Source organism: Agelaius phoeniceus, chromosome 17, assembly GCF_051311805.1.
Source record: "Agelaius phoeniceus isolate bAgePho1 chromosome 17, bAgePho1.hap1, whole genome shotgun sequence".
In the NCBI taxonomy this organism is placed as follows: Eukaryota; Metazoa; Chordata; class Aves; order Passeriformes; family Icteridae; genus Agelaius; species Agelaius phoeniceus.
In genome coordinates this window covers 2,044,477-2,071,115 of record NC_135281.1, presented here as the reverse complement: position 1 = coordinate 2,071,115, position 26,639 = coordinate 2,044,477, and the positions used below count along the sequence as shown (strand labels likewise).

The 26,639-nt window shown below is 41.5% G+C and overlaps 2 protein-coding genes across 5 annotated transcripts in view; both read right to left on the bottom strand.

Annotated features, from left to right (window-relative positions):
• Nucleotides 1-369: 369 nt before the first annotated feature.
• Nucleotides 370-6,218, bottom strand: DYNLRB1 (dynein light chain roadblock-type 1). The gene is given in 5 exon segments (XM_054644646.2): nucleotides 370-872; nucleotides 1,952-2,119; nucleotides 3,408-3,483; nucleotides 6,019-6,159; nucleotides 6,162-6,218. Coding segments are annotated over 5 exon segments (471 nt in total). The 5' UTR covers nucleotides 6,204-6,218; the 3' UTR covers nucleotides 370-828.
• Nucleotides 6,219-8,930: 2,712 nt separating this feature from the next.
• ITCH (itchy E3 ubiquitin protein ligase) overlaps nucleotides 8,931-26,639 on the bottom strand; it is a 58,212-nt gene continuing 40,503 nt past the window's right edge. Inside the window, exons 11-25 of one of the 4 annotated variants that reach the window (XM_054644106.2) lie at nucleotides 26,176-26,242; nucleotides 24,631-24,715; nucleotides 23,025-23,153; nucleotides 22,312-22,384; nucleotides 20,848-20,919; nucleotides 20,114-20,202; nucleotides 19,316-19,475; nucleotides 18,903-19,036; nucleotides 16,594-16,734; nucleotides 14,775-14,895; nucleotides 13,723-13,827; nucleotides 13,407-13,503; nucleotides 12,968-13,040; nucleotides 12,177-12,315; nucleotides 8,931-11,396 (exon numbers count right to left, since the gene is read on the bottom strand). In XM_054644106.2, coding sequence (XP_054500081.1) covers nucleotides 12,216-12,315; nucleotides 12,968-13,040; nucleotides 13,407-13,503; nucleotides 13,723-13,827; nucleotides 14,775-14,895; nucleotides 16,594-16,734; nucleotides 18,903-19,036; nucleotides 19,316-19,475; nucleotides 20,114-20,202; nucleotides 20,848-20,919; nucleotides 22,312-22,384; nucleotides 23,025-23,153; nucleotides 24,631-24,715; nucleotides 26,176-26,242 — 1,446 coding nt within the window. In that variant the 3' untranslated portion in view covers nucleotides 8,931-11,396; nucleotides 12,177-12,215. Of the gene's footprint in view, nucleotides 12,316-12,967; nucleotides 13,041-13,406; nucleotides 13,504-13,722; nucleotides 13,828-14,774; nucleotides 14,896-16,593; nucleotides 16,735-18,902; nucleotides 19,037-19,315; nucleotides 19,476-20,113; nucleotides 20,203-20,847; nucleotides 20,920-22,311; nucleotides 22,385-23,024; nucleotides 23,154-24,630; nucleotides 24,716-26,175; nucleotides 26,243-26,639 lie in introns of all 4 variants that reach the window. The other 3 variants (XM_054644107.2, XM_054644104.2, XM_054644109.2) reach the window with 3 other exon arrangements.

Genomic DNA, 26,639 nt, shown 5'->3' with positions numbered 1-26,639 from the left:
TTTTTTTTGGTCTTTAATGGCATCAATAAAAAACTACTAAAGGAAAACAGCAGATCAAACTGGCTACTGAGCTGTGACAGTGTGAGATCTCCTATGGGTGGGCTCAATGGCCTTCCTTAGCCATGAAAATTCTGTCTGGAGCAGAGGGAAAGTGGCAGGGAAACACTTCAACACAAGAGCCAATTGTGAGTGCACTGCACATGCCCTTGGGCCAAATCCTTGAGAGAAAGCAACAGACAAACAAAAACAGTTTGGTTCTGTTTTGGGAAGGTTCTGTTGTTTAGGAGAGTTCTGTTTTTTGAAGAAAAACTCAATCAATCATGAGAAAACTTAAAATCTTCAGAAGAAAAACACATAAGACAAAACCAGTTACTGGTGACACTTTTTAATTTCTAATGGTCAGATTTTTTTGAAGTAAAACCAACAGAGCAAGACAGAACTAGAGGACAGGAAGTCATATTTACAGCCACTCAAAACTAAGAGTGTAAAAGCAGAGCTCAGTGGTGAAAGAAGCACAGAAGCATACAAAGAATAGGTTTTTTGGTTATTATTAGAATTTTATTATATTATCTTAGCTATTAAAAGAATCTGTTGCATTTTTTACTGCCCAATTCCAACTCACCAGCTCCCACTCAAAATGACTTGTGATACAAAAAGCGACATTTTTTCTGTTTGTAGACAACAAAACCACCTGCTTTAATTCTCACAAACCTTACTGAAGAGTCACAGCACAGTTAACACTAATGCTCTATCTTTTACCATTAAATAAAAAATAAAACAGGGAAAATAAAACAGGCAAAGGGAAAAAAACAGACCGAATCAGTGTAATCATTCAGTTGGATTCTGGATGACAATCAGGAAATAGTCTTTATCTGGAGAGGAAAAAAAAAGGAAATTATTCTTTCACTGCTGGTATTTGTTCACAGAAACAGTAAATTCCAACATGTTTCATATCTCTCTGATGTGCTGTGGGAATTGCAGAGCCCTGACATTCATTCTCAATGAGCAAAACAGACTCCAAGTGTTAGGTCATTTATTTTATGGGTTTTACTGAGAAAAACTCTCAGCTTTAGAAACTGCACATTCCCAAGGCAGCTGAATTTAACCCAGTTAGTGCCAGGAAACTCAGTGACAGGCATGTGCCACACTGGTGCATGGTGGCCACTGCCCTTCTCTCACAGGCACGCTGGGGCTGCAGCTGGTTTTGCTGGAGCAATGCTTATTCCTCTTCCCATCCTTCCTGTGGAAACCTGAGGCTGCCTCAGCACGAACCAGAGCCTGTGTTAAGATCTGCCCTGACCCAAGCCTGCCATGGGGAACTGCCATCCACTGCTTGGCCTCTCCACCAGCCCCATCCCAGCAGGAAGCACACAGGGACAAGGCTGAATTCCTGCCACATGAGCGACCTGCACTCATCCCCCTGCTTCCCAGTTTGGAATTCAACAAAATACTGAGGATGCCTCCTGAAAAGAAGGTTGCTGCTGCTGTATACCATCACTCATGATTACAGCTACATACATTAGTAGCTACAGTGTGCTCTAATACTTTTCTCAGAACTGGAAAGTCAGGACTGTCTGGTTTTATCCCTCAGTCCACAGTTCTGCAAGGAAATTACTCCCAGAATGTATTTCTTTCCAAATCCTAGGGTTTTATACTGAAAAACAAAGCATGAGAGGGTGCAGCACCCTCTCAAGCATTATCTAATACTTTCTACTTTGATCTACACAAAATGAGGGAAGGGATTTGCCACATTCAAACATGGCAAAGGAAACTTAGGTCAATGATAAAGCTTTCAACTCTCCAGAAAGTAGAGCAGCTTCTTGGAGAGAAGGGATTATCCAATGTGAACACAAGCAGCAGGCAGACTCCTTCCAGGCTGACTGTGTCAGTTTTAAGTGAGAACAATCCAGCTGGATTCCCAGAGTGCTGCTCTCCCCCTGCTCTCTCCTACCTGGAGCAACCATGATTTCGTTTTTCTTGGAGCGGATGCGCAGGAAGGTGAGGTCGTTCTGGGGGTCGATGTCCCGCACGGTGCTCCTGGCCTTCATGATGAAGCTGTGCATGAGGCCGGCGTACTGAATGGTGGTGGCGTTGTCTATGGTGCTCTTGATGGGAATACCTGCAGGACAGGGACAGCAAGGCTCAGGGACAAACCCCCAGAACCAACCCTGCACTGGGCACCAGCGGCTCCAACCTCGGTTGCCACTGCACCAGGTCAGGGCTGTTCTCTTTGAAGGCAAGAGGAAAACATGAAGAAAAACAAAATAGGAAAAAGCTGAGATGTGGGACCACAGGTGTAGGTGAGAACTGATTACCTCTAGTAGCACCAGTGCTTTACTTTTTCATTTTCAGAGTTAAAACAGAAATAAATTAAACAAAAATAATCATCTGTAAAGGAGAGAAGAAATACCAAGGTTGGCAGTTTTTTCTCCTGACAGGGGACACTTTTTTTACTACAGAAAGGATCCCCTACACCAATTAAATGATATTGAGCTACACCAGGCTGGGATCAGTGATTATGGAGGACATCAGCTGCTGCATCACACAGCTCCAACATTCAGCCCTAAGAGGAGGTGCAGTCCTGGGAGGTCCCTGGTTCAGTGATAACCAGCCTGGAGGGCAGGCACACTGTTCAGCCAGAGCTTTACAGAGCTCCCTTACACTTCAGCCACCCATTAGATGTGTTTTCCTTCCAAAACCCAGTCAAACCCCAGCTCCAGGGTCAGAACACAGCAGCCAAGTACCAAATTCTGCTGGGCAGAACCAGGTGTCTGTTCCAGCAACTGCAGCTGCAGCACAGAGAGCACAAACCACTCAACTATCACAGAAAACCAGTGAGCAGGAGCCAAGGGGCATGATGTGATCCTCAGTATATTCACATGTAGCTGCTGTCATCTTTTCTAAGCATTACTTCTAGGAAATATTCAATTTTTGGGCTGCTCACAGTGTATTGAGAATGCTCTGAAGAAGTTGGTCTGTTGAACTTGTCAGAGACTCCACAAAGGGACAACTTGCTGATGAATTGCACAAGCACCAAACAGTGCTAAAGAACTGGAGCCTGCCAGGCCAGCAGGGTTTTGGATAGGCCCAGCAGCAAGATTTCCATCTTGTGAGAGCCTCAGTGTTACTGATGCAAGTTTTTACAGACTCAGTTTCAAACACTGCCATAACTCAAATATTACAATGCTTTTGCAAATTATCTTAATGTATTTCCTAAAATAATAATGTGAGCTTCCAGAAATTGGAAACCAATTTTCTTTTGCAGCCTGACTGACTACTGTCTGTCTCCTTGGGCTGCAGGGAGACAAAGCCAGACTCTAAGCTAAGTGCAAGTGGTACAAGCAGCAGCCCTCAAAAGGGGTTGCTGGAGTGAGTGATAGGTCAGAAAAGTGAGGCTGACACGGCACCTTCTGAATTAACCACGATGATTCCCTGCACTCCCTTCTGGCTCTGGATTCGCTTCAGTGTTTCCTCCACCTCAGCCTGCAAGACAAAGCACAAATCAATGCAGGGTTACAGGGTTACAGCTGCTTCTTGCCTCCCACCAAAGCTTTAGGATAACATGGCTGAACACAAAGCTGCATAAGGATGATTAAAAAGCCACTGCCTACACTGGTTTATACAGCCAAGTGCCTGTACTTTGGTGCCACCTTTTCTGCATGACCTTTCCAGTTATTTTCCATCTGCCTTCTTCACTCATTTGTGATTATCATCCTGGAACTCCCTCTCTCCTCCTCCCCAAGCCTCCTGCTGAAGGCTTGCAGCTGGAAGCTGCAGGCAGACTGCTACAATTTAGGTGTCAAACAAAAATCATCTTTGAAAATGGACATGGAATTTATGAAAAAAGTAGGAAAAAGAATACATTGTGGGTGCAAGATGACCTTCCCTTTTAGCAAATGAATGCCAAAAGCAATTACAAATAAGAGAAGTGAGAGGAAAAACAATGAATGAACACTCTTTGTTTGTAATTCGGATTTGTGCTGGGATGGCTGCAAGGCTGTAACCACTGCCAATAATTTACAACTTAAAAAAGGAAAAATATCAACACAGGCCAAGGCAATAGTCCTTTGTCTGATCTATAGAAACCATCAAAAGAGGTTTCAGTATCTTCTGCACAGCATTCCTGTTACAAGACACCCATCTAAATATAACTATGGCATCTGTAGTAGGGTGAGAAACCCTCGCACCTGAGCTGATTTCCACAGCTGGATGAGTATTTGGCATTTTTTATTCCCATTAAAGAAAACAGAAACAAGTAGCATCTTTCAGATCTTGCAAGGCAGAGTCCCTCAGAAAGGGTTTAGGAAAGGAGACCAGAATCACCTGAACCAGGTGAGACCTACAAGGGGCATTTGGCCAAGGCTGTGTTCCCTGGACACCCTGAACAGCCCTCTCCACCTCCTCCACAGCAAATGGGCACAAAGATCTCACACACCCTGTTCCCTGGGAAGAGACCTCATCCAACAACCAACACAACAAAACAAACACCAGCTCAGCCCCAGCAGCACCAGCACTTTGCTCAGGGTGCTGTTGGTAACACAGCCTGGGGCTCATAAGAGATGGGAGCCCCCAAGCTGGTCTTTATGAAGCAGAAGTTTTTCTGTGTGATCCAGCACAGAAAAATTCAAGTATTTTCAACAGAACTCTTGATTATTTCTGAATACTGGACTGTTCTCAAATGGAAGACAAGGGAAATTAAACGAAGAACAAATGAAAGGGTGTATAAATGCTGGGAAAAGATAGTGGAAAAATGTTAAATCTATTAAGAAATTAAGATCTGATTTCCTGCCTTCTTACTAGTACTATTTAAGTCCTGATTAAATACTTTCCTTCACAGGACCTTAACAAACCTTTTCAGATGCAAAGCAGCATCCATAAAGAAGGATATGAGTTCTTAATTTCCTCTTAACACCTTCAGCTGATCTAACTCACAGGTGGGTGATCTGCTCTGACAGTTCACTGCTGCTGATGGGGGAAGGTCCTGCTCCTCCAATTCCTCCACAAGCCAGTGCAGCTCACCAGACCAAAAAAATAGTACTGAGAACAAAATCACATATTTAATTCATGAAACACACAAACCCCATTTTAATGAAGGGCTGGATAACTGCAAGAGATAGCACATGGAGGCGGAGAGATGCACTCTAGAAAAGGAGAATAAACACTCCCTCAACACCATTTTGCTGCTAAATATCCTTTGCTATATGTACAACAGCAGCCTGTATCTTCCTGTTTTCATCTGGAATAACTAAACTGCTAGGTTTGCCTAAAAAATACATCTTATTAGATAATTTCAAGTTTCCCTCTGGAACTCTGGTCAGCATTTATTTCTTTACAAATTTTGATATACATTTGATCCCCAATTTCATCAACACGCTCTAGCCAGCCATACGTCTGAGCAGGGAGAAGCCTCCAATAAAATCACAACAGAACAAATACAGCCGCGGTTATTAAACATCCAAAACCAGTCTCTTTTTCCTGACTGCTTCCAGCTTTACAGCAGTGCCCTGGCAGCCGTGGGAAATGCAGGTTTCGCAGTGAGCGTTTCCCCGGCACGGGGCTGGGCTGGATCCGGCCTCTCCCCGCGGTGACTCAGGGCCGGGCAGAGCCAGGGCAGCCCCACCGAGGCAGCGCCGGGACCCGCAGCGCTCCCGGCCCGGTGCTGGGGGAACAGGCGGGACCGCCGGGCCCGCCCCGCACAAACACGGCCCCGCCCGGGAGCCCGACACAGAACCGGACACAAAACCGGACACAGAACCCAACACGAACCGAACCGAACCGAGCCGAACCGAGCCAAGCGCTCCCAGCCCCCGCAGTCCCCGCAGCGGGGTCTCGCCTTTACCCGGGCCCCGCCCGCGGGGCAGCGCCTGTGCCTGAGGGGAGCCGGGACCGGCACCGGGACCGGCACCGGGACCGCCCCGCCCTGCGCCGGCCGCAGGAGCCCCCAAGGCCCGGGGAGGTACAGAGACCCCCGAGGGCGGCACAGGGGCCCCACCCGGACTCCGGACCGGCCTCACCCACCATGATGGAGCCGCCTCCGCCCCGTGTCGGCCCTGGCGCTGCTCCGGAAGCGCTTGGAGCGCGGGGCGGGCCCGCTCCGAGACGCCGCCCCGAACCCTCCACCCCTCGGAGCCCGCACAAATCCCCCCAAGCTCCCGAGGCCGCTCCCGGGGACGCGGTGGTCCCTGAGCCCGCTTTAGGGACATCAGCGTGAAACCCCATCCTTCCAGTACCTGAAAGGGACTTAAGGAAAGATGGGACGAGTCTGTTTACAAGAGCCTGGAGTGACAGGACAAGTTGGGCTTGGTTCACATTGAAAGAGAGGAAGTTTAGATTAGAGATTAAGAAGAAATCCTTCCCTGTGAGGGTGGGGAGGCCCTGGCACAGGTTACCCAGAGAAGCTGTGGCTGCCCCTGGATCCCTGGAAGTGTCCAGGGCCGGGTTGGACTTGGGGCTTGGAGGCACCTGGGGCAGTGGGAGGTGCCCATGGCAGGGGGTGAAATGAGATGGCCTTTAAAGGTCCCTTCCCACCCAAACCATTCTGTGATTCCATGATAACCGGTGTAGGAAGTTCTTTTCCGCCAAATAGCCGCAAGCCGGAGCCCCCTGGGACAGGGGCAGAGCCACTCCAAGGCATGGTGCACCCTAAAGCCTGGGGACCTCCCTGCCACAGCCCCGGGGATCCGTGTCCCGAGGGTGAAGGTGGGTGCTGCCCCTGCCATGAGAAAGGGAGAGCTCTTTGCTCCCTTGGAGGAAGGACTGGGGATGTCCCACAGTCTGATGGCAAAACAAAATAACACATCCAAGAACTGCATCCCCATAACCCCAGCTCTGTTCTACACACACAACAGCAGCAGTTGGGACTTTCCCTCTGACCTCAGGCTCTGCTAGAAGTGAAAGAGTCCCAGAATAGCTTGGGACCTTTAAAGCCATCTCATGCCACCCCCCTGCCAGGGGCAGGGACACCTACCATTCCAGGTTGCTCCAAGCCCCATCCAAGCTGGCCTTAGACACTTCCAGGGATAGCCAAAGGTTCTCTGGGTGATTCGTGCCAGAGCCTCACGACCCTTACAGGGAAGAATTTCTTCCCAATATCCAATTTAAACCTACTCCCTATCAGTTTGAATGATCCTTCTTTTGGGACCACAATCCTGGAATCAGCAAACAGACACAGAGCTCACACTGAGCTCCCACAGCGGTCACAGAGAGATGGTATTGGGTGAAATGTAAAACGTGTCCTCATAAAGTGTTTTTAGATTTTTTTCCCCCCTCTGAAAGCCAGGATTTGACACAGCATGTAAGCTCACTGGCCTTTCCAATCTGTCAGTCTGCATTCTCCTTAGAGAAAACAAGATTTCTCCAATGAGCCCTGTCATTTGTGCACTGCTGGGCTGACAGGCTGAGAATCGAAATTGGATCAGGCATTGCCAGAGATCAGAAAAAAATCCTTCTTTAGGACCCAAGAGATATGGCCGTTTCCTCTTCTAGTGGCTGTTTACAGCTCTGAAACCTTATTCAGTTAAATTCTAATCTCTCTGACCAGTCCAGAAGCAAGTTTTACAGCTTGGCTACAAGAAGTCATTTTGTCATGGATTGATTTAATTTCTGGTCTATGCAATGGTAAGATTTGGGCAATAGTAAGGATGTGGTGGATAATTTGGGCAATAATAAGCCCATAGCTGCCATCAGACACACAACCAAACATGGGTTTGCTTAAACAACCATTCCCATCCTGCCATGAACAAAACCTTCAACACTCCCACCCAGGGCTGGTGCTGACATTAGCACCCTCATCATTAAAGTAAATAGAAAAAAAAATGGTGCAGCTGAGATGTACTTTTATCATATACTGCACCGTGATTAATTTTTGCCTTTTTAAAATAAACTTCAGATGTATGTGAAATACCCTTGCAGCTGTATTCATATAAAGCTGCTCGAAGCAGTGTCAAGTTTTGGGTTTACACAACTTACTAGGATGCTTTTAAATGGTTCCATTCAAAGTTTGGAGGAAGTGACTCCTCACCAACCTCCCCACTGCAGAAAAAGGCAGTTGTTATTGCACGTATTTGCCTGGCACAGAAAATCATCCTTGGGATTTGCTGCCCCTGACAAAACTGAGTTAACTGAGCCTGTGGGAACAGCTGGGAAAGTCAGCAGAGGGAGAACCCAGTGGGAAGGTCTGCATCAGGGAATATCACCCTCAGGGAAGGATGACCACTTTAGGGACCATTTGACCAAACTGGACAGAATCAAGTCCCTGAGACAGAATCACAAAATTAACTAGGTTAGTTTTGGTTAGAAGAGACCTTTGAGATCATCAAGTCCAGTACTATATGACCCTAAGACCTGATGGGATATCCCTGTGAGCACTGAGGGAACTGGAACCTCACTGCAAAGCCTATCTCAGTTACCTGGCAAAGCCTGTGGCCATCAGGAGAGGTCCTCACGACAGGAAGAATCTCAGTGCCACCTCCCCCCTTCAGGGAGGATCAGGGACACTACAAGGCTGGTTGGTCTCAACTGGAGCTTTGCCCCCTCCTTTGTGGCATTCTGCCACTCCAAACCCCTTGCAGTGTCATTCCTCATTGTTGGTATCCCTGCACCAGTGCTGCAATGAGATGTTACAGCTGTGGCTCCTGCAGAACCTCCCTTCACCCCATCTCCCTCAGGCCTCAGCAGCCTCACAGCCCCCAATGGCTCCTCAGGGCAGCATCCACAAGCACTAAAAATCCACAAATTGTGTCCAAAATCTCCTCTTCAAGAGCCAATGCAATCAACCAGGGTGGATGAGGTCTTGGGAAAGAACTGTTCTGAAGAATCCTAGTGGAGGGACAAGTCCAGGCAGCCTGACCCTCACCCCCAGGAACACTAGGACAATTCATTTCCACCTGGATATTCTGTCACACATAAGGAATAAGGACCAGACCACCAGCTCTTTAAGTAGTTTTATAAAAGTATTTGACTTACTGAGATACTGTTACAGTTACCTGAGTATTTGAAATTACAATGCAAGGAAATATCGACAATGAATTTCAGTACAGTATTTTACAATCCAGTGCTGCTGATCCCAGTTTCTACATGAGTTCACTAGAGCACATATACACAAACAGTGATTCTTGGAGAAAATTAAAAGACACCACAAAAAAGGGGGCTGGAGATACCAATATAACAGAGTTGAGATTACAAATCCAGTGCAGCATGTAGTAAAATAAAATTTTTAAAAAACCCAAAAAAAAACCCTAACCCCCAAACAATTTTTTATTTTTCTCAAAATAATAAAAAAGGTTGTTTTTTTTAAAGACAAGCAACTGGATTAAAAAACCCCAAACTTCCATACTAGATCAGATAAAGAATGTATTTACTGTGCATGTCATTAGTAAATGAACAGTTCCTGAGCTACTTGTAACAATAAGGCTTTGTTAATTCTCAGTATTTAATTTTCTCATGTCATTCTCATGAAGGAAAATTCTAAATAAAATTTCTTTTAATACTTAGTAATTAGGATCAACTGACACTTGCATATGAATGTACATTTGTGACATACTATGAATTTATGCAGCTCAGGTAGCTAAAACAGTTGAAACAATGGGAGACAAATTAATTAATCTCTGCTGAAAATCTCACTTGTAAATCCAATCCACAAAAACCTGTTATCTGGGATAGCAGCTGCTCTGGGCTCATCCCTGTATTGCTTCACCAGATCCCCAGAAAGAACTGAAAAGTGCACCAGTGGCTTGTATAATTCCTTTTACCTTATACACAACATGCTGTAAAAATTTAACAGATTTGTTAGTATTCACAAGTCAAATGCCTAAAGAATCTAAACTTGTGCCTTCAGAAATACTGTCAATGTAATGCTGTAAAGTTGCTTTAATTTTTTTCTATTTGGCCAAATCCGATTGTTTCACTGATTATTTTTCCCCCTCAATGAATTCTTTATTTGCAATATTTTAAAATCATATCTGGTGCTTGGAATATCCAGCCCCCTTTCTCCCATCCTGGTACAGCAGAAAAGACATATAAACATGCCATTTAAATTAAAGAAACAATGGAATAAGTGGAATCCTGGACATCAAAAATATATACAAGCAGGTATGTTTTTCCTGAACTAAACATTTCAACCATAAAAATATTCAACAGCCAAACCCTATAGAACTAGGGCTAAGGCTATTTCAATTATAACTACTCTTTATTTTAAAAATATAGGGCTGACAGCCTTTTGGGTGATATTTATACATGAACAATAGTTCTAGGTTCCCTACACGAATTGTAAAGCAATATGCAGAACATAGACTATTTTTCATAGCTTAACCTTGCATTATCTTGCTTAATTTAATCTCTCTTGTAAATATGTTAGATAACTACATTTCACTGTAAGAATTAATATAAACAGAAAATATATATAAGGCTTTTATTTTTTCTCATGAGCTGTATACTGTCATAGATCCAAATATTGTGGAAGTTGGCAGTTCTCCTCCCAGTTACACCTGAAGGTGAATTCTCACCATCAATGAAACTTTAAATGAGGGGCATTTCTGTATCATCAGCACCTCTCCCCAGGCCTTCCTTCAATTAAGCCTGACAAGTCCCACCCTCCTGCCTTCCCAAAGCATTTATCACTGAGCCCTGACACACTTGTGAAGTCAGCTAAAACGTGTAGTGTCTTGGTTCTTAGGCCTGAATCAGTTTTTCCCTCTTGCAGTTTAGATGGATAAGACAGCGGGAAAGAAATACTCTTTTCCAGACTGAATGTTCAGTGTTTCACTTTCCCACTGTCTTGTTTCAGCTCTGTCATCTGAAAGAGTCTTAAATGCAGCTCCTGCCCCAGTGCTCTGAGCTGCAGGTTTGCTTTAGTATGTGCTACATGTTATTTCAAGTGTCACGTCTCTCACTGTGGCTACAGCTCATTTCACTGGTGTCTGACTTCCTCCCTTCAGGCGAAGGGAAAGGGCTGACCAGACCCAAAAAGTGCATTCAGTCTAAAGGAGCAGTAAATGCAAAATGTTACTGTAAACCAGAAAAGAATTAACAGATTCTAAAAGGAAATAACAAATGTTAATTCAACAGGAACTCGCTACAAAAGTTACTAGCTGTAAGCAGCTTAGGGTGAATTAGCTTAGAAACCTCCCCAAAAACTTTAGTTTCAAACTTTATAGAACTATTTACTGACGCTCCAGCTTCCCAAAAACCTGTAATCCATGTCTGAACTTTCTAATCCTCTTGGCCTCAGCCAGTCTCACACATCAGTTCATCCACAGAAATGATGAGTAGGATCATTTTTTCAATCCAGTTGTTTTGTGCTTCTTCCTGACAGCCAAACGAACTCTTCGGAGCAAAGTGACTGCAACATGTAGGAAAAACACCGAGGGTAATGTCCATTAACACTGCTGACAAACAGCCTGCAAACAGGAACCTCAATGGAATCAGTGCAATCCCAGCTGGGCTTGTCTTTTGCAAAACAAATGAAGTACCACAGTGTTAATATTGATTTCAAAGTTAAAAGGTGTTACACAGCAAAAGCTCAGAACCCTTCAGAGGGCACAGAGCAGTGTTCCAACAACTTTGGGCAGGTGTCTCTTTTGCTGACAGGAGCAGGATTGGGATAAACCAAAGCGAAGCTATGCCCTGGATTTGTGCCACAGTTTGACATCCCCTTAACAGCAGCTTCAGTCCAGCTGGCACATGAGCAGACTCCAGGCAGGGAAAAACAGTCTGGCCACACTTGAGTTAGAAAAAGGAGCTTAAGGATTGGAGCTGCTCACAGCACGGAGGGGGATCCAGGCTGGCTCTGACACTGCTGTTAGGAGGCTTAGGATGCTGCTGCAGCATTGCAGCTACCAATGAACTTCCCAGTGCATCAGTAGCAAAAATGCTACTAAAAAGGAAAGACAAAACTATTGTTAAAAATCTGTCAGTCATTAAGGACACATTCTAATTAATGAATGGTAAAACAAAGCAGAGCCCAAAGCTGTATTAAACCTCTACTTCGGTCATTAGTTGCTTGAAGCCACATTGGATTGCGCATTTGATTTCTGAAAGTGCTCAGCAGAAATCCAGAGTTAAGGTGGATAACCTCAGGATAACATCCATTTATTTACACATTAGTACTGTTAAATAAATCCAAGTCATGTCTACTTTACAATGAAGTGTGCAACAAGCAGAAGAAGTGAAGCACATACATCGTGTTGGGTTCACATTCTTCAAGGTGCAAATTTTAGCTACTCTTGTCCAAATCCTTCTGTTTCTTCAATTGCAAATAACAGCTTTTCCTTCAACTGCTCATAATTTTTATATGGTGGAAGGTCTAAGCGATTGAAACTGCAAAATAAAAAAAAAAATTATGTACTGAGGAAGAATTCAATAGGAACAAAAAATCCATTATGAATATGGGTGATTAGAATTTTTGCTGTGGAGATTGATACTGGGATTTATACCCTGAGAAAAGCTGACTACTGATATAAATGTATTTCTGAGGGCAGAGGTTAGTATTCAAGTGCTGATACAGAGCCAGTTTTCATTAACTTTTCCTAGTTGGAGGAAAACCAACCTCTAGGTGGTTAATTAGAGTCATCGTTCAGATACAAAATTTTCAATTTGTGTGGTTTTGCCTACCCAAAGAAAAGAGGAGAAGTGACCTTTTCTCTGGAAGTGTGTGAATGTGGCTATTTTACTAAGGAGTGCAGTGATAACAAAAGATAGTCCCAATCTTCTTAGACACTACTGGTAATGACTTTAATTGTTCAGTAATATATTACACAAATCCATGAATTCCCAGTGGAATCTATTCCACGCCACAAGAGCTTTTCACAAGTTTAGCTATTATTCAACAACATAGTTCACTGGTGTAATTTGTGTTTGCTTTCACAGAGTCTCAACATTTCAGCATATTACCCATTTACTAAAATGTCACAGCAGACTGTGGTCACCAAAACCAGAGCAACAGCAATATTCTGATTTGTTATGTACTCACCAGGTATGACTTCTGGGTAACCAGTTTTCCTTTCCAACTTTTTCGATACAGAATTTTTGGGGTCCATTGCTCCCTGTAACAAATTCCAATAGACAAGGCATAGTCCAGCTACCTTTCTATCACTGTAACACACCTGAAGCATGCAAGGCTTAAATAAAGATAGGATTACACTTATTTGCACAGAGAAGGGACATTTGTCTCACTCTACAGCTCTGCCTGGATCAAAGTCTACATGTGGAGAAATGCAACAATCTGAAGTGATTTTAAAGTGCAATAAATAGGTGTAAACATTCCTTCCATCTCTTTCCATCATAGCTCAAGTATATGCATAGCTCACAAAACAGCATTTAACCTAAAACTCATTAAAAATGCCATAAATATATAATTAAGTTCTTTTTAGAAGTGTATCTCCTGCATTAGAAGGGTTATTAATACATACCCATGAGGTCAGCAAATCCTCCCACTGGCAATCTGCAAGTTCCAGTCACAAACTGCAAGAGTCTCATCCTCTTCTCATTATCTATTTCTTTCACAAACTGAAAAACAGTAATGGAAATAAACATTTAGGGATAGATTCAACCTTCAGATTTTTACATCATCACCATCCACGGATGAACAGTAATGTTGGGAACAGCTGGGTTAGCAGTAACAGTTTCTATTTCCATGCTGCAGGTGTGCTCAGTGTTCTGACCACTGTTCAATGAGCTGTGCTCTGTAACTTCTGCTGGTCTGAGAATAAAGAAAAATCTGCAAACCTGCCAGAACCACACAATCTGCCTGCTGGTCCTGGTGTAGTGCCTGTAGATGGTGTGTCTCTGCCAGTCATTCAGGTCAATTTCTTGCATTCCACAGAGGAGCACCTTTGGGGCAGAAAAAGGGAAATAAGCAGAGGAGTACAAATTTCCACTTTCCTTCTGTGACCTTGCACACAGCAAAAGAGAACAACTGGACCCCCACTTAGCAGCATCTGCAAAAACAGTGCACTTGGTTTTAATTTTAAACTTCATCCAAAACTTCTATAAACAACCACTGATGATGAAGTGGTTCAAAGACTGGTTCATGAAGTGTATTGGGAGAGGTTACAAATTAGAGAGCATCTCTGTTGTGAAAAATGGTGTAATTGTTTGCAATTTTAGGAATAAATTCTCCCCTGTGAGGATGGGGAGGCCCTGGCACAGGGTGCCCAGAGCAGCTGTGGCTGCCCCTGGATCCCTGGAAATGTCCAAGGCCAGGCTGGACAGGGCTTGGAGCAGCCTGGCATAGTGGAAGGTGTCTCTGCATATGGAAGGGGACTGGAACGAGATGATTTAAAATCCCAATCCAAACCATTCTGGGATTCTATTCAAGCCAGTTTATCTTTGCCTAGCCATATAATTCTTCACTAGGGATGGGATATTTTGTTTTGATGGCTTTACTTTTCAAACTGAACAGATTATTCAGAAAGTCTAATTTTGAGTGATCAAACCCAAACCAAGAACTTGGCCCAATCTATATGCAACCATCCATTGCATATCTGGCTTTATCTCTCAGTCTGTCAAGTTACTCATTCTTTGAACACAGGCAAATCAAAGAATCACAAAGTAAGAAATTTCTGCTGACAGAATCTTGGCATTTAGAAACATCTAAGTTGGCTGCAAAGAGCAAAGTTAAGGAAAACACATTAATCTAATACTATTCCATGAAGGTTCCCCCATATTCCCTATAAAACAGTTGTCAGCCTCAATGAGTTCTGCTCTTCAGATGTACTGACTGAAGTTTATTTTATGGGTAATGAGCTGGATCCAGCAATAGCCAAGCAATCCTTTACCTCCAGTTCCTTTGCATCAAAATACTGCAAATACTGTTGTGGCAGTATTTCATTGAAGCCTTCAAAGAAAGCCTGTGTCTGCTCCTCAACACCTCGGGACAGTCTCCATTCTGCCACTAGCCTGGAAAAGAACACCAAGATCATTGAAATGGTTCATGCTAACCCAAGTCCACATCTTTACCTATTTTGAGATGAACTGTAAGCTAAGTTAAAAAAAACATGGAAAGTCTGGAAAGTTCTGGGGATAGAGCACCATATAATTTTATCAGCAGCCTTTACTCTTTGCAAATGATTGCATTTTTTCTCTAAATTACCCTAAGTGTTCAACTGTTCTGCTACAGAAGTATTCTGGACTTGAAGAGGAGTCAGCATCTCTTCACTGATTACATTAATGAGAGCACAGCAGTCCTGAGGTGTTTGAAGATTTTGTCTGATATTCTCCCCAGAAATCTCAGTTGTTATCCATGACAAGGTAAAAAACAAGTCAAGTTGTACTGGTGAAGAGCAGCAGGACTGCCAGCTTACCAAGCAGTGACTATGTCCATTTGGAAAGTTCCATATTTGTTTCTGTTAATCATGAAACTTTGCTCTGTGGCAGAAACTCCACTCTCCATTAATAAAAGGGTGAAAAGCAGGCAGGAGACTCGGAGAACCTGAACCCAGGGAGAAGCAGATATTATGCTGAATTCAAACCTAAGCTATCAGGAGCACTGGATTCTAAAAGAGAGGTGGCTATTTCTCATTTCAGTCCTAGAAACTTGGGGGACTTAAAGCAGGACTTGGAGTAAGACAAAAGAATCTGAATGAAACTGTAAATCGAGCTCTCCCTGGGTTCCTAGGAACTAGAGAAGAATGATTTCCTGCAGATCCTCCCTCCTGCCAAATGCCAGTATGTTTCTGGTGCAAACACCACCTCTTTTGTGAATCACTGAAATGTCTGCAGATTTCTCATGCCATGAAAACAGAGCTCACTCCAACTCCCTCCCCTGCCCATGGAAAAGCCTTCACAGAACACATTGTAACAAAGAGGAAAATTCTCTGTGATTCAGTTTAGTTTGTGCCTGCAATGTGTGACAGCTTTTTTTGCAAGCACATCCTCCAAGCTTTTATGTTGAAGTTCACACCTTAAATCAGAGCTGCTGTATGGCTGCACACTGAGGAAGGAGGGGATATTTCAGGACAAAGCAGGTCACTGTTCACATGTTTATTCCTTAATCACTCTTAGGCTCCTTCACTCTTAATCTATTGCTTTAAAACATTTTGGTGCTGCAAGTATGATCCTTACTTTATGACAATACAACCTATGACATAATTCAAAACACTGTTACAACTACAAGACCAGTCCAGATAAAACTAATAGCAATTCCAAGTATCTTTGAAAAATAAGAATCTTCACAAAAATATCCAAAAATGTTCTCAAAAAAACCCCAACAAAAAACAACCCCTCAAAACCCCACATGAACCAGAAATGGCTGGCTAGAAGGTCAGCAGGCTATAAAGCAATATAATTACAGTAATAAACAGATGTAACATTTCATTAAATATATGACAGCCACAATTCTTGTCATGGTATTCTGCTAAACTGAGATAACTAGGAAAAAAGTGGACTTTCTTCTAACCATGATCATTAGGAGAAGCAGATTTTAGAAACTTATTTCTATCAATATTCCTCTTTCAAATATGGGATCCAAACACTTGCCACTTGTTGCCAGCATCAGCAGTTTCTCAGCAATGTTTTAGATGACACAGACAGTCTTTTGTTGCTAGAACTCAAAGAAAGAAAATGACAGAGTATTTTAGAGTCCTCACTTATTCTTACCTGATGTAGTCTTCTTTATTTTCTTCTGTGACCAGAATGTTGCTACCATTTGGCTTCAAATCATGGCTTTTGATTTCACCTAGTATTTCTTTATCAACAGAAAAAAACATTTCCAAGCCACATTCTTCAATGTCATTCTCTCTGGAAAGAAAAAAATACCTTTTTAAATAACTGTGTTGAGAACTTGCGCACAGCAGAGGAGATGAGTATGAAGAACCTAAAGGTAGAAGGTTTGGAGTTAAATAGTCAAGATAAGGAAATGCTCTTTACACAGTAATTATGGCTTTGCCAGAAATCCTGGAGTTTTTATGTTGATGTATGCTTTTGGAAAGTGAAGAACTGCCTGTATATACAGAGTTTTTGATGATGGTTTTCCTCCAAAATCAAGTGCAAAATCCAGATATTTATTCTGACTCATTACACAGCAATGCCAGTCTTGAAAACATAGCTGTGGTTTATTGAGCCCCATGATGCAACTGCACTTCTGAACTTCATCTTTCCAAAATACAGAGTACTGCATGAAACCTTGGGTGAGGAGGGAAGGCTTCAGATGAAAGGCTGATTTTATTTCATTATCCATCCCTTTTAAAATGAAAGCTACACGTTCTAGCTCAGTTTGGGCACCGAGATTTGGCAGGTGACCTCTAAAAGTCTCCTTCCAAACTCAGCCAATCTCTGAAATCCTCAAACTTGTGAGAATGACAAAAACAGCCCCCTGATACAAGTGCCAAGGAATGCTTCCTGCAAAGTTACAAAATTTGCTTTTTTGTGAGGAACAAAATTATGCCTGTCCTGACAGCCATGGCTCTTCTCCCCTGTAAATGTGCAGTGCTTTCCTCAGGGGTACCTCCAGCAGCACTACAGAAAAGCAGCCCCAGCTACACTGAAGTTTGGGTCTGGACTGAGAGGACTCTGCAGCCCTTGGAGGTCTGAAGCCTTTTCTCCAATTTTCACATCCTTAAGTGATTTTTCAAAGGGGCAAAGCCTTTTCTGCAATCCAGCCTAGATCCCTATCACTACAGAAATTGCTTTGAATTAAAATGAAGGCACATTATCAGCACATCCATGGAGTACAGAACATACTACTCTGAAAACCCAACAAAATTCCCATCTCAGTTCTTAAACATCTCATGCTGCTTTACCTGCTCCTCAGTATTTAATATGAACCTTCCAAGAATCACCACTACAGATGAAAATCTTGGCTTTTATATTAGTTTTGCATTTCAAAACCCCATCTATTCTCACACCTTCTATGAAGTTTTCAAACCATGTTTAAAACTATTCTTCATGTGATTTTTAAGTGGAATGTTTAGTCACAAGAAAGAACTAACTTTTCTGCAAAATTGTTTTTATTATAGCTGAAGAAAAAAAAATTACTCAGTTTGTCTTTTTCTTCTAATATATTTGTTAATATTTTTAACTGAAAGAAAAAAAAAATCTATGTTACTGAAACAAATGGTGCATATCAACCACAGATTAAAACATGGGACATCCTCCTATGACAAAATCAGTACAAAATTACAATGCTTTAGATCAAAGGGGTTTTAAAAATTATTTCTTAGATATATCTGTAACACATAATTCCAAAAGAACTGTGGTGTAGAAACTCCACATCCCTTTTACTTGCTAGTCTCTGGAGAGGAATTTGCAAGAGTGCAAGAGAAGGACTCCACAAGAACAGGGACAGAGAGGTGCCTGACCATGCAGACATGGAAGGCTGCAGGTAGGAATGGTCTGGAATCATTAAGCTTGGGGCAAAAATACCAGCACAGCTAGAACTTCTTTAAAGCATTAAATCTTCAATACCAACCTTGAGGTCAAATTGCAAGTGTGACTTGCAACAGAAGAATTGTGTGGTAGTAAATAATAAACTACATTTGTTAACTTCATCTTCTTGTGGCACTAAACATTTTGTTTTCTAACTAAACCAGTACTAGAGAAACATTAAATGGGTATTTCCTGATTTCTTTTAATCAGTTATCTGAAAAGTCTCAGTCAAATTTACTCAAGCCATTTTATTTGTAACCACATTCAACACTGCCAGATCTGTATGTCTACCTGGAATTAGTAACAGCCAATAAAAACACAACACAAGATGCTGCACGGAATATTCAATGAACCAGAAAGGCTCTGCATGAAGAAATCATTCTTTGTGTATCTAAACTCACAGTAAAAATTCCATACTGCTCTGCAATGTCAGATCATGTTCTTCTGTGGGGTTGTTAGTAATAGATTTACACCTACTTCCTGGCAGAAGTGAAAACCAAAAACATTGTATTGCTATTTCAAGAACAAAAAGTCAAACTCACTTTACCCAGATGAGAGAGTTGTAAAACTCTGGGTCAACAGATTCTAAATCCTTGAGTCCTACTGCCTTGTTTAGGATACGTTTATAGAATGGCAGAGAGAAACCAGTGTCAATGAACTTCCCATGGAACAAAGCCTGAGGAACACAAAAACAGACAAAATAATGCAAAGGATGCTTCAGTACTTAATATGACAACATTCTGTTCTCTGTGCCCATGAAATCAGCCAAAGAATTAAACCAACCTGAGTACCATCACTGCCAATATGTTGAAGTAGCTTATACCAACAGGAGTTGTAGCCAAAACACCTGATACTGTCAGCTCAAAAATGGAATTTTATCATTATCCATATGATGGCACAGTATTTACTTATAGGAAAATTACAAGACAGACCTGCTTCCTGCTTTAGGACTTACCATGGCAATGAACCTCCCGATGAATCTGAAGTATTTCAGGTGGTCTGGGTTGATGTAAGAGGCTGGGTTTATCTGTAAGCAGTAGTTATCTTTCCCTGCATATTCAAACAGGCAATACATGGGGTTCAAGACTTCGTGTGACAACAGAAAGAACCACTCCCTGAAATCACAGAAACAATAAAAACACATTTCAAAATAAATCACAGCAGAAATTACTGTAGCTAACTCATGTTGACTCAGGCCCTTGTTGGGCCTCCTTTCCCAGAGAGCAGCTGACCTACACTGACACCAGAGGGAAACTACAGCAAATTACAAATTAAAATGCAAAGTTGCAATGATACGCAACTGTCAGTGGCTTGGATAAAACCCACTCTTATCTAAATGAGCACATTACAAGTGTACCCCTGATCTAAACATCCAGGGCTGGGGAATGCCAATTAACATATGCACTTCTCATGTACATTCCAGTCAAGACATTGTATTTAAATGTAGATTTCTGTTCACTTTTTCAATAAACTCTACTTTGACATTAACAGTTGGGTCAAAGGGTCACTTTAGTTCAGTAAACTATATCTCTTTAATCATGGAGATGATTAAGTAACTCCTAATGCAAACTGAAAATCATTTTACATAGTTTTAAGACATGCAAACATCTTACAGAACTGCCTTCCTCAGATGTTCCAAGCTAAGGAATAAACTTCACTCCTATTGTGAAAGCACTGCAGTTAAGTACTCTGGGGAAGCTTCACATCCCCACTAGCAGAACAAGTTATTATCTGCCATTTCAGTGTAGTTTACCTTGCCACACCTCCATAATCTAAACCTTCTTCACCAGGGAAAATAACCCATAAACGTCTCCGGAGATCCTGAGGGCTGAAGCTCATTATCTTAGTGAAAGAAAAACAATCAATTATTTTTAAGAAAACAGCTATAAGCACTGGTTAGAATTATTACTATTTTCTAGCAAGCATTTAATAATTTGGAAAAATTTTAATCAGGGTCTACAGACTTTAACAAAACCTTAATATTTTAACCTTGGGTCTACAGAGATTAGTAAGAATTTCACTCCTAATAATGCAAATAGAATTAATAATTTTTGCTTTTTAAAAAAAAATTACTCATTTCAAGACAACCAGACTAAGATCAACTTAATATATTTTTTGTATGTAGACCATGGTAGTACAACACATTGTGAGGAAAAATGCATAAACATAAGCACAACACAAAAACATCCTGAGAATGGGGTGCTGCTCTGTCCCAGCAGTCTCCTCAAAATCAACTCAGATTTTAAATCATTCTGAGGAGGAAAATAAAAACCCAAAACCACCTTTGTCAGATAAATCAGTGCCAGAATGACATATATTAGCATGATCTTGTAAGTGTGAATGTAGCCTAACTATTAAATAAATATTTTTTGTTAGTCTAACTTAAATTAACATTAGCAAGACATCAAAGGTTCAAAAATGACATCTGAGAATAAATGTAGTAACACTACTTTTCATACCCATTACTCCCATGTTTTAACACAATACCTGCTGAAATGAGTCCTCAAACAATGTTTTCCTGCTCACTGTGATCTTTATGTGCTGTGGCATTGCAAGTTGCTGAAAGGAAATTTTTTAGATGTGAAGGGTACAATCACTTAAAGTTTCCACTACTCAGTTTGGACTGCTATTTGTTGTATATATTAAAAAGTACAGTTGAATTTCACCAATCAATATAAAACAAATCCAGCAATCAAGGTATCTGAATTGTAATTTAATCCAAGAATAAATTGGTTCCAATACTGCTATCTACAGTGACAAGAACACCTCCAGATGCTGCTCAGAGCAGGTTAAATATTGCACTCCTACAAGATACTGGAAAACATGAAGATCAATAACATGTCCCAGCTGAGGAAGCCTTTCTGCCCCAGAATTGATGAGACACATGAAGAACCTCTCCTATAAGAAAAGGCTGAAACAATTGGGATTGTTCCACCTGGAGAAACTTCAGGGTGAACTAACTGTGACCTTCCAGTACCTGGAAGGGACCAACAAGAAAAATGGAGAGAGACTATTGACAAAGGTCTGGACAGGACACAGGGAATGGCTTCCCACTGCCAGAGGCAGGGTTAGCAGGGATACTGGATATTGGGAAGGAATTCCCAGCACCTGTGAGGGTGGGCAGGCCCTGGCACAGGTGCCCAGAGCAGCTGTGGCTGCCCCTGGATCCCTGGTAGTGTCCAAGGCCAGGCTGGACAGGGCTTGGAGCAACCTGGGCTAGTGGAAGGTGTCCCTGCCCATGGCAGGAGGTTGGAATGAGATGATCTTTAAGGTCCTTTACAACTCAAAACCATTCTGTGATCCTATTAATTTAATAAAAAACTAGAATATTCAGGCTATACTGCACAAAATTTCAAGTGAAAAACGAGGCTCGTCTCTCCACTATTTTCAAAGGCTAATTGACTCTTGAAAACTGGAACATTTAAACCAAAAACTTTTTTCCCAAACATCAAGTTACTTCATCTCTCGATATAAGGAGCTCAGAGGACCAAGACAGACATGCTGGAATTTGATATTATGTTAGAGCACCCTATGTGCACCACAGCATATTCCTCAGTGCTTAGACATGTCTGTTGTGTTGCAAATGCCCTGCATTTTCTGCCAGAAGTGGGTATTCACATAGAAGGCAGATGTTGTATTAACTCTAAACTGTGCCTCCATATATTCCTGTATTAACAACAGCAAGACAACACTATTCAGAAACCCACCACTTTAAAAAAGTAGGGAAAGCAATGTTTTCCCTTATTCTAAAACATTTTAAAGCCAAAAGTTACATCACTTTAAAGCTTACATGAGATTATACATTTCCTGCATTTATTCCCTCCTAATTTAACTCGCCTTTAACCTTAGAGTAGTTTGATTCCCTTTACTGGAAGGCACTGAAGAAGGCATTAAAAGAGTGTAAGCAAAACCAAAAATGCAAGCAAATATTGCAAAAAAAAGAATCCATACCTGACACCAGAATCTGAAATAATGGACCTTGGCCTTGAAATCACGCACATAAGCTATCTGGGGTCCATTGTCTCTGCAAACAAAAGGACGAAAATAATGAATTTCCAAGTGTTTTTGTAACTGAAGTAAAAGCCTACAGATGTATTAGTTATACAGCTGTATGGTATAGCTGGCTATCTAGTCACATTTTTTGATTTTGGGGTGTAATTTCTTGTTTTTAACCTAAAAAGAAAAATCTTCCTTTGTAAACTGTGGAATGCTTAACAGTACATTTAAAACACTACCTGAACATTAAACTGTAAAAAATGATTCTAACAATAAAGAAGGGACGACAATCAATTAACTTGGGAGGTAAATTCTGGTTTCAACTTCATTCTGGTTCCTAAAAAAAATCAGAAAAAGAAAAGGTTGGGTCTTTTTTAAAGAGAGAAGGAAGGGATTTGGTCATCAACAAGACAGATGCAGCTCCTCCACTATTCTCAAATCTCACATATTACATGGCAAGAAGGATTCTGCAGTGTTTAGAACTCTGGCTTCTTCAGGGACTTTCAGTGAATGAAAAATCCCAGGTAATTAAGAAGCACTGCTCCATGTAAATCTTCCTACCTAATAATGTAGTAAGAAGCAAAAAATAAATATTTAAAAAATATTTTAAAAATTATGTGTGCTAAACTTGACTTTTGAAACCTTAGTAAAATGTTAAGAACACTTACAGAGCAGACTTGCCCGTGCGGGGATCTATGTATGTAGTGGTTCTTCTATTGTGATCCACAAAATAGGGAATTCCATCCACAGTAAATCGCATTTCCCAGCCCTCTGGCAAGGGCTTCTCATTTAACTGACTATGGATACAAGAAAATACATGGTAACTGATCAACTGAATCCATTATGTCAATGGTGTAATACCTGAGACAGTAAACATCTTGGAAAATCTAGAAAGTCTACAGATCGAGAAAGTTTCTCTTTGGTTTTATTTTAGCTTCCCTCCCCCGCCAAAATTTGAAGTCAACTCTCAATTAGATCAAAAGCATTATCTCATTTGCTTGCAATATCTTAAATAAAGGCAAGAAAAAACCTGAAGGGAAAAGCATAAGTAAGGTTTATTGTTTCCTTCACAAACAACAGAATTTTATCTTCTAACTATGAGGTTTTTACTCAAAAACTGATATAATTTTAATAAGCAGTTTTTGGTACCTCATGAATAATCACAGCAGCCAAAAATGTTTCAGAATGACAAAATTAAAAGAAAATGCCAATCCTGATCATGTAAAATTTTTTGCCAATTTTTTCCAACTCAGTTTTGCTGTATACAAAACTAGATCTCAATATATCTGGAAGATCTGAGTGGTATCATGGTGAAGTGCTCCCCAGTGGCTTCCCTCCATAAATACCATGTCCTGACTGTGCAGCCCAAACATTCTGTTGCTGGGCTGCTCCAAGAGTAATTTCTCTCCACAGCTGCAGAGGTGAGTGGCTACAGCTGTGACCCCACTCACACAGCCTTGGCTGTCCCCTTTCCCCTCCTTCAGGGAGGACAGGTGAAGCTGCTTCACCAAACAGACATTTTCAGCTCAAACAGCAGTTGGGATTGAACACCCTTCACCCTCAACTTCCTGCCTCCATTCCTTACCTCAAAGACTTTGCAGTGACAGAGCTCAAAATAAACAGAACTCTTGTGCTTCTAGTAGTGCCTCAAGTTCTCTGTCTCCTTTATTTCTCCTTTTTTAAAGAGATGTGAGGAAAGGTGCTACAGTTTTTTGGGTCATCTTCTTTCTGTTTCCTATCCATCCCCAGATGTGTCCAAGGCCAGGCTGGATGGGGCTTGGAGCACCCTGAGATGGTGGAAAGTGTCCCTGCCCATGGCAGGAGGGTGAAACAAGATGGGCTTTAAAGTCCCTTCCAACCCAAACCATTCTGTGATTCTGTGACTGTGTGGGAAACAACCAAAGTCTTACTCGAGACTCTGCACCATCCCATCATCATACAAAGGAAATCTTTTCTTCCTCTAATGACACAAATGTTTAGACAAATGTAATTGATTACTTGTGAAAAGCAGAAGCTTTTCTACTGGGGAATGAGTTCATTGCTTACTGTTGACCAAGGCTTTCCTGGTAGTTGTAGGATGACACAGTAATATTGTGACAGTTTCCATTTTGGCCAATATCTCAACTTTTTATTGAGCTCTCTGATGTTTGCATAGCACAATCCATGCCTCACCTGTGGGCAGCAATTCTTGGCTCACTCTACTCTCACTAACTTGGCTACATTTTAATTTAATTTACATTTTCATCATACATGCAGCTTCAACTGGTTTCTTACCCCTGACTCCTGGGGTCTTCCCACTGAGTGATTCGCGTGTTGTGATTGACAAAATACACTCTGCCATTGCTGTCAGTTCTTTTTTCTGAAAAGATGTAAAAGGAGAACAAATTCAATTCCCTCTTTAATATATTGTTGAGACTATATCAAATATACAATATAAATCACCAGACTCAGCCTCTCCTGCTCTCAGGTTTCTCTGTACCTCCTCTGACCCAACATATTTTCACTTTCATTGACGTTACTCCTTACTAGGTAATTTATTTTTCAATTGTAGGAGAAATTAATTGGAAACTGAAAGCTGTGAGCTGCTTTGTCCAAAGGAAACTTCAGCTGTTTCAAATATTGTGATGTGCCTGACAAGCAACACAAAAAGCAAACACAGAGGAGGGAACAGATATACACAGAAGTATCCAGAAGGTACAAAGGGGCTTCAAGTTCAATTTATAGCAGGGAATAAAACACAGTCAAATGCAGTTTCCAAGAAAACCCATTTATATTTTCTCTCAGATGAACCATGGGCATACACTGCCTATGAGAAATGCCCTCTGTACCATTCTGCAGCTCATCATACCATTTTTATTTAGTGCTGCAAGAGAAACAAATTACAAAAATGAATCCAAATCTGACTACCACAGCTCAAAAGCTTCAGTTTCCAAGAGAAGTCTGTAAGTAGGCATTTGCCTGTGAGCCTGACAGCAGCATTCCACATGATGTGGAGACTCAGTTTGCCATTTCCTGGACACTGCCAGCCTAGAGACCTTTCTGTGAAATGTTATATATAATGTGCCTAAGCACAAGGGTGGGGAATGACAATTTCATGGCATGAAGTTGCAGCAATACCAGGACTAAAAATCCAAATAGCTCTGTTTGAAAAGCAGATGAACCCAAAAACTCAGGTCCAACTCTGCCAAGTAATTACCTTCTCCAAATTCCACAAGAGAATTCTGAGAGCTTTGCTTACGTATCATAAAACTTGAATTTTTATATCTGCTTGATAGTCACACCAGAAAGCAGTTTTACACTTCTATTTTTATTACACCCTGCCAAAATTTGTATTAATTGTAAATTCTCAGCCCTGTAAAGTACAAGAACAAGTTTATTCCAGGGAGAGGGCCAAATCAAGAAGCAGTTAGTTGTCACTATAAAAAACATTTTCAGACCAACAAAACTCTTCAAGAGTTGTCTTGGAGAGAGAATTTAGCAGTTTGATTTAGAGAGGAATTGGAGCCTGATTTAGCAGGAACAGGATGGTGGGGGGAAATGAAAAAGTCTCAAAAGGATGACAGTGTTAAAGCAGCTATCACACTTGTTACCAGTGGAGTAAACCAGAATACTTTATAGTTTCTGAACCACTTTGAAATGGCATAGCCTAGTCAGGATTCTGTTTTAATAGCACATTTGATTAGATCTGATTTTAAAATATTTTAAATGTAGATTTTAATTTGCAAAATCTAGTTTAGAATAGCTGACAAATAATTTGGCAGAAGTATGCTTTAATGTTTAATTACATTGCATTACAAAACACATTCAAGTTAGTCTTACCCCATCCATGTGGCAGAGGGCCAAGAGGATCAAACTCTTTGTTCTGTGTGGATGAAAAATCCTGGTTCTGCAAGTCACATGAACAAATGAGGCATTAATGACTAGTCATTTGCTTTCCAGATGTTCTACCATAGCCATCCTGAATTATTGAAGTAAATGCATTTTTGTTAATGTTACACATAAGCAAGGATGCCAACTCTTTCTTTTCCTCCACAGAGAAGGCCCATTTTACTGACCTTGGCATGCTTAATTAACTACAGTGCCAAGAAATAATTATTCTTTGTTTAGTACCCCTGCCTAGGCAGGAGGAAATTAGTACAGTAGCACCCAAAGCAATCAGAACCTTCATTCCTGCACTCAGTACATTTCTCCCTACCACCACTTACAGGCTCCATTTTATTCTCACATGTGCAGCAAATCAGAACCTCCATCATTCTTGATGAGCATGAGTAGCATGAGTTGGA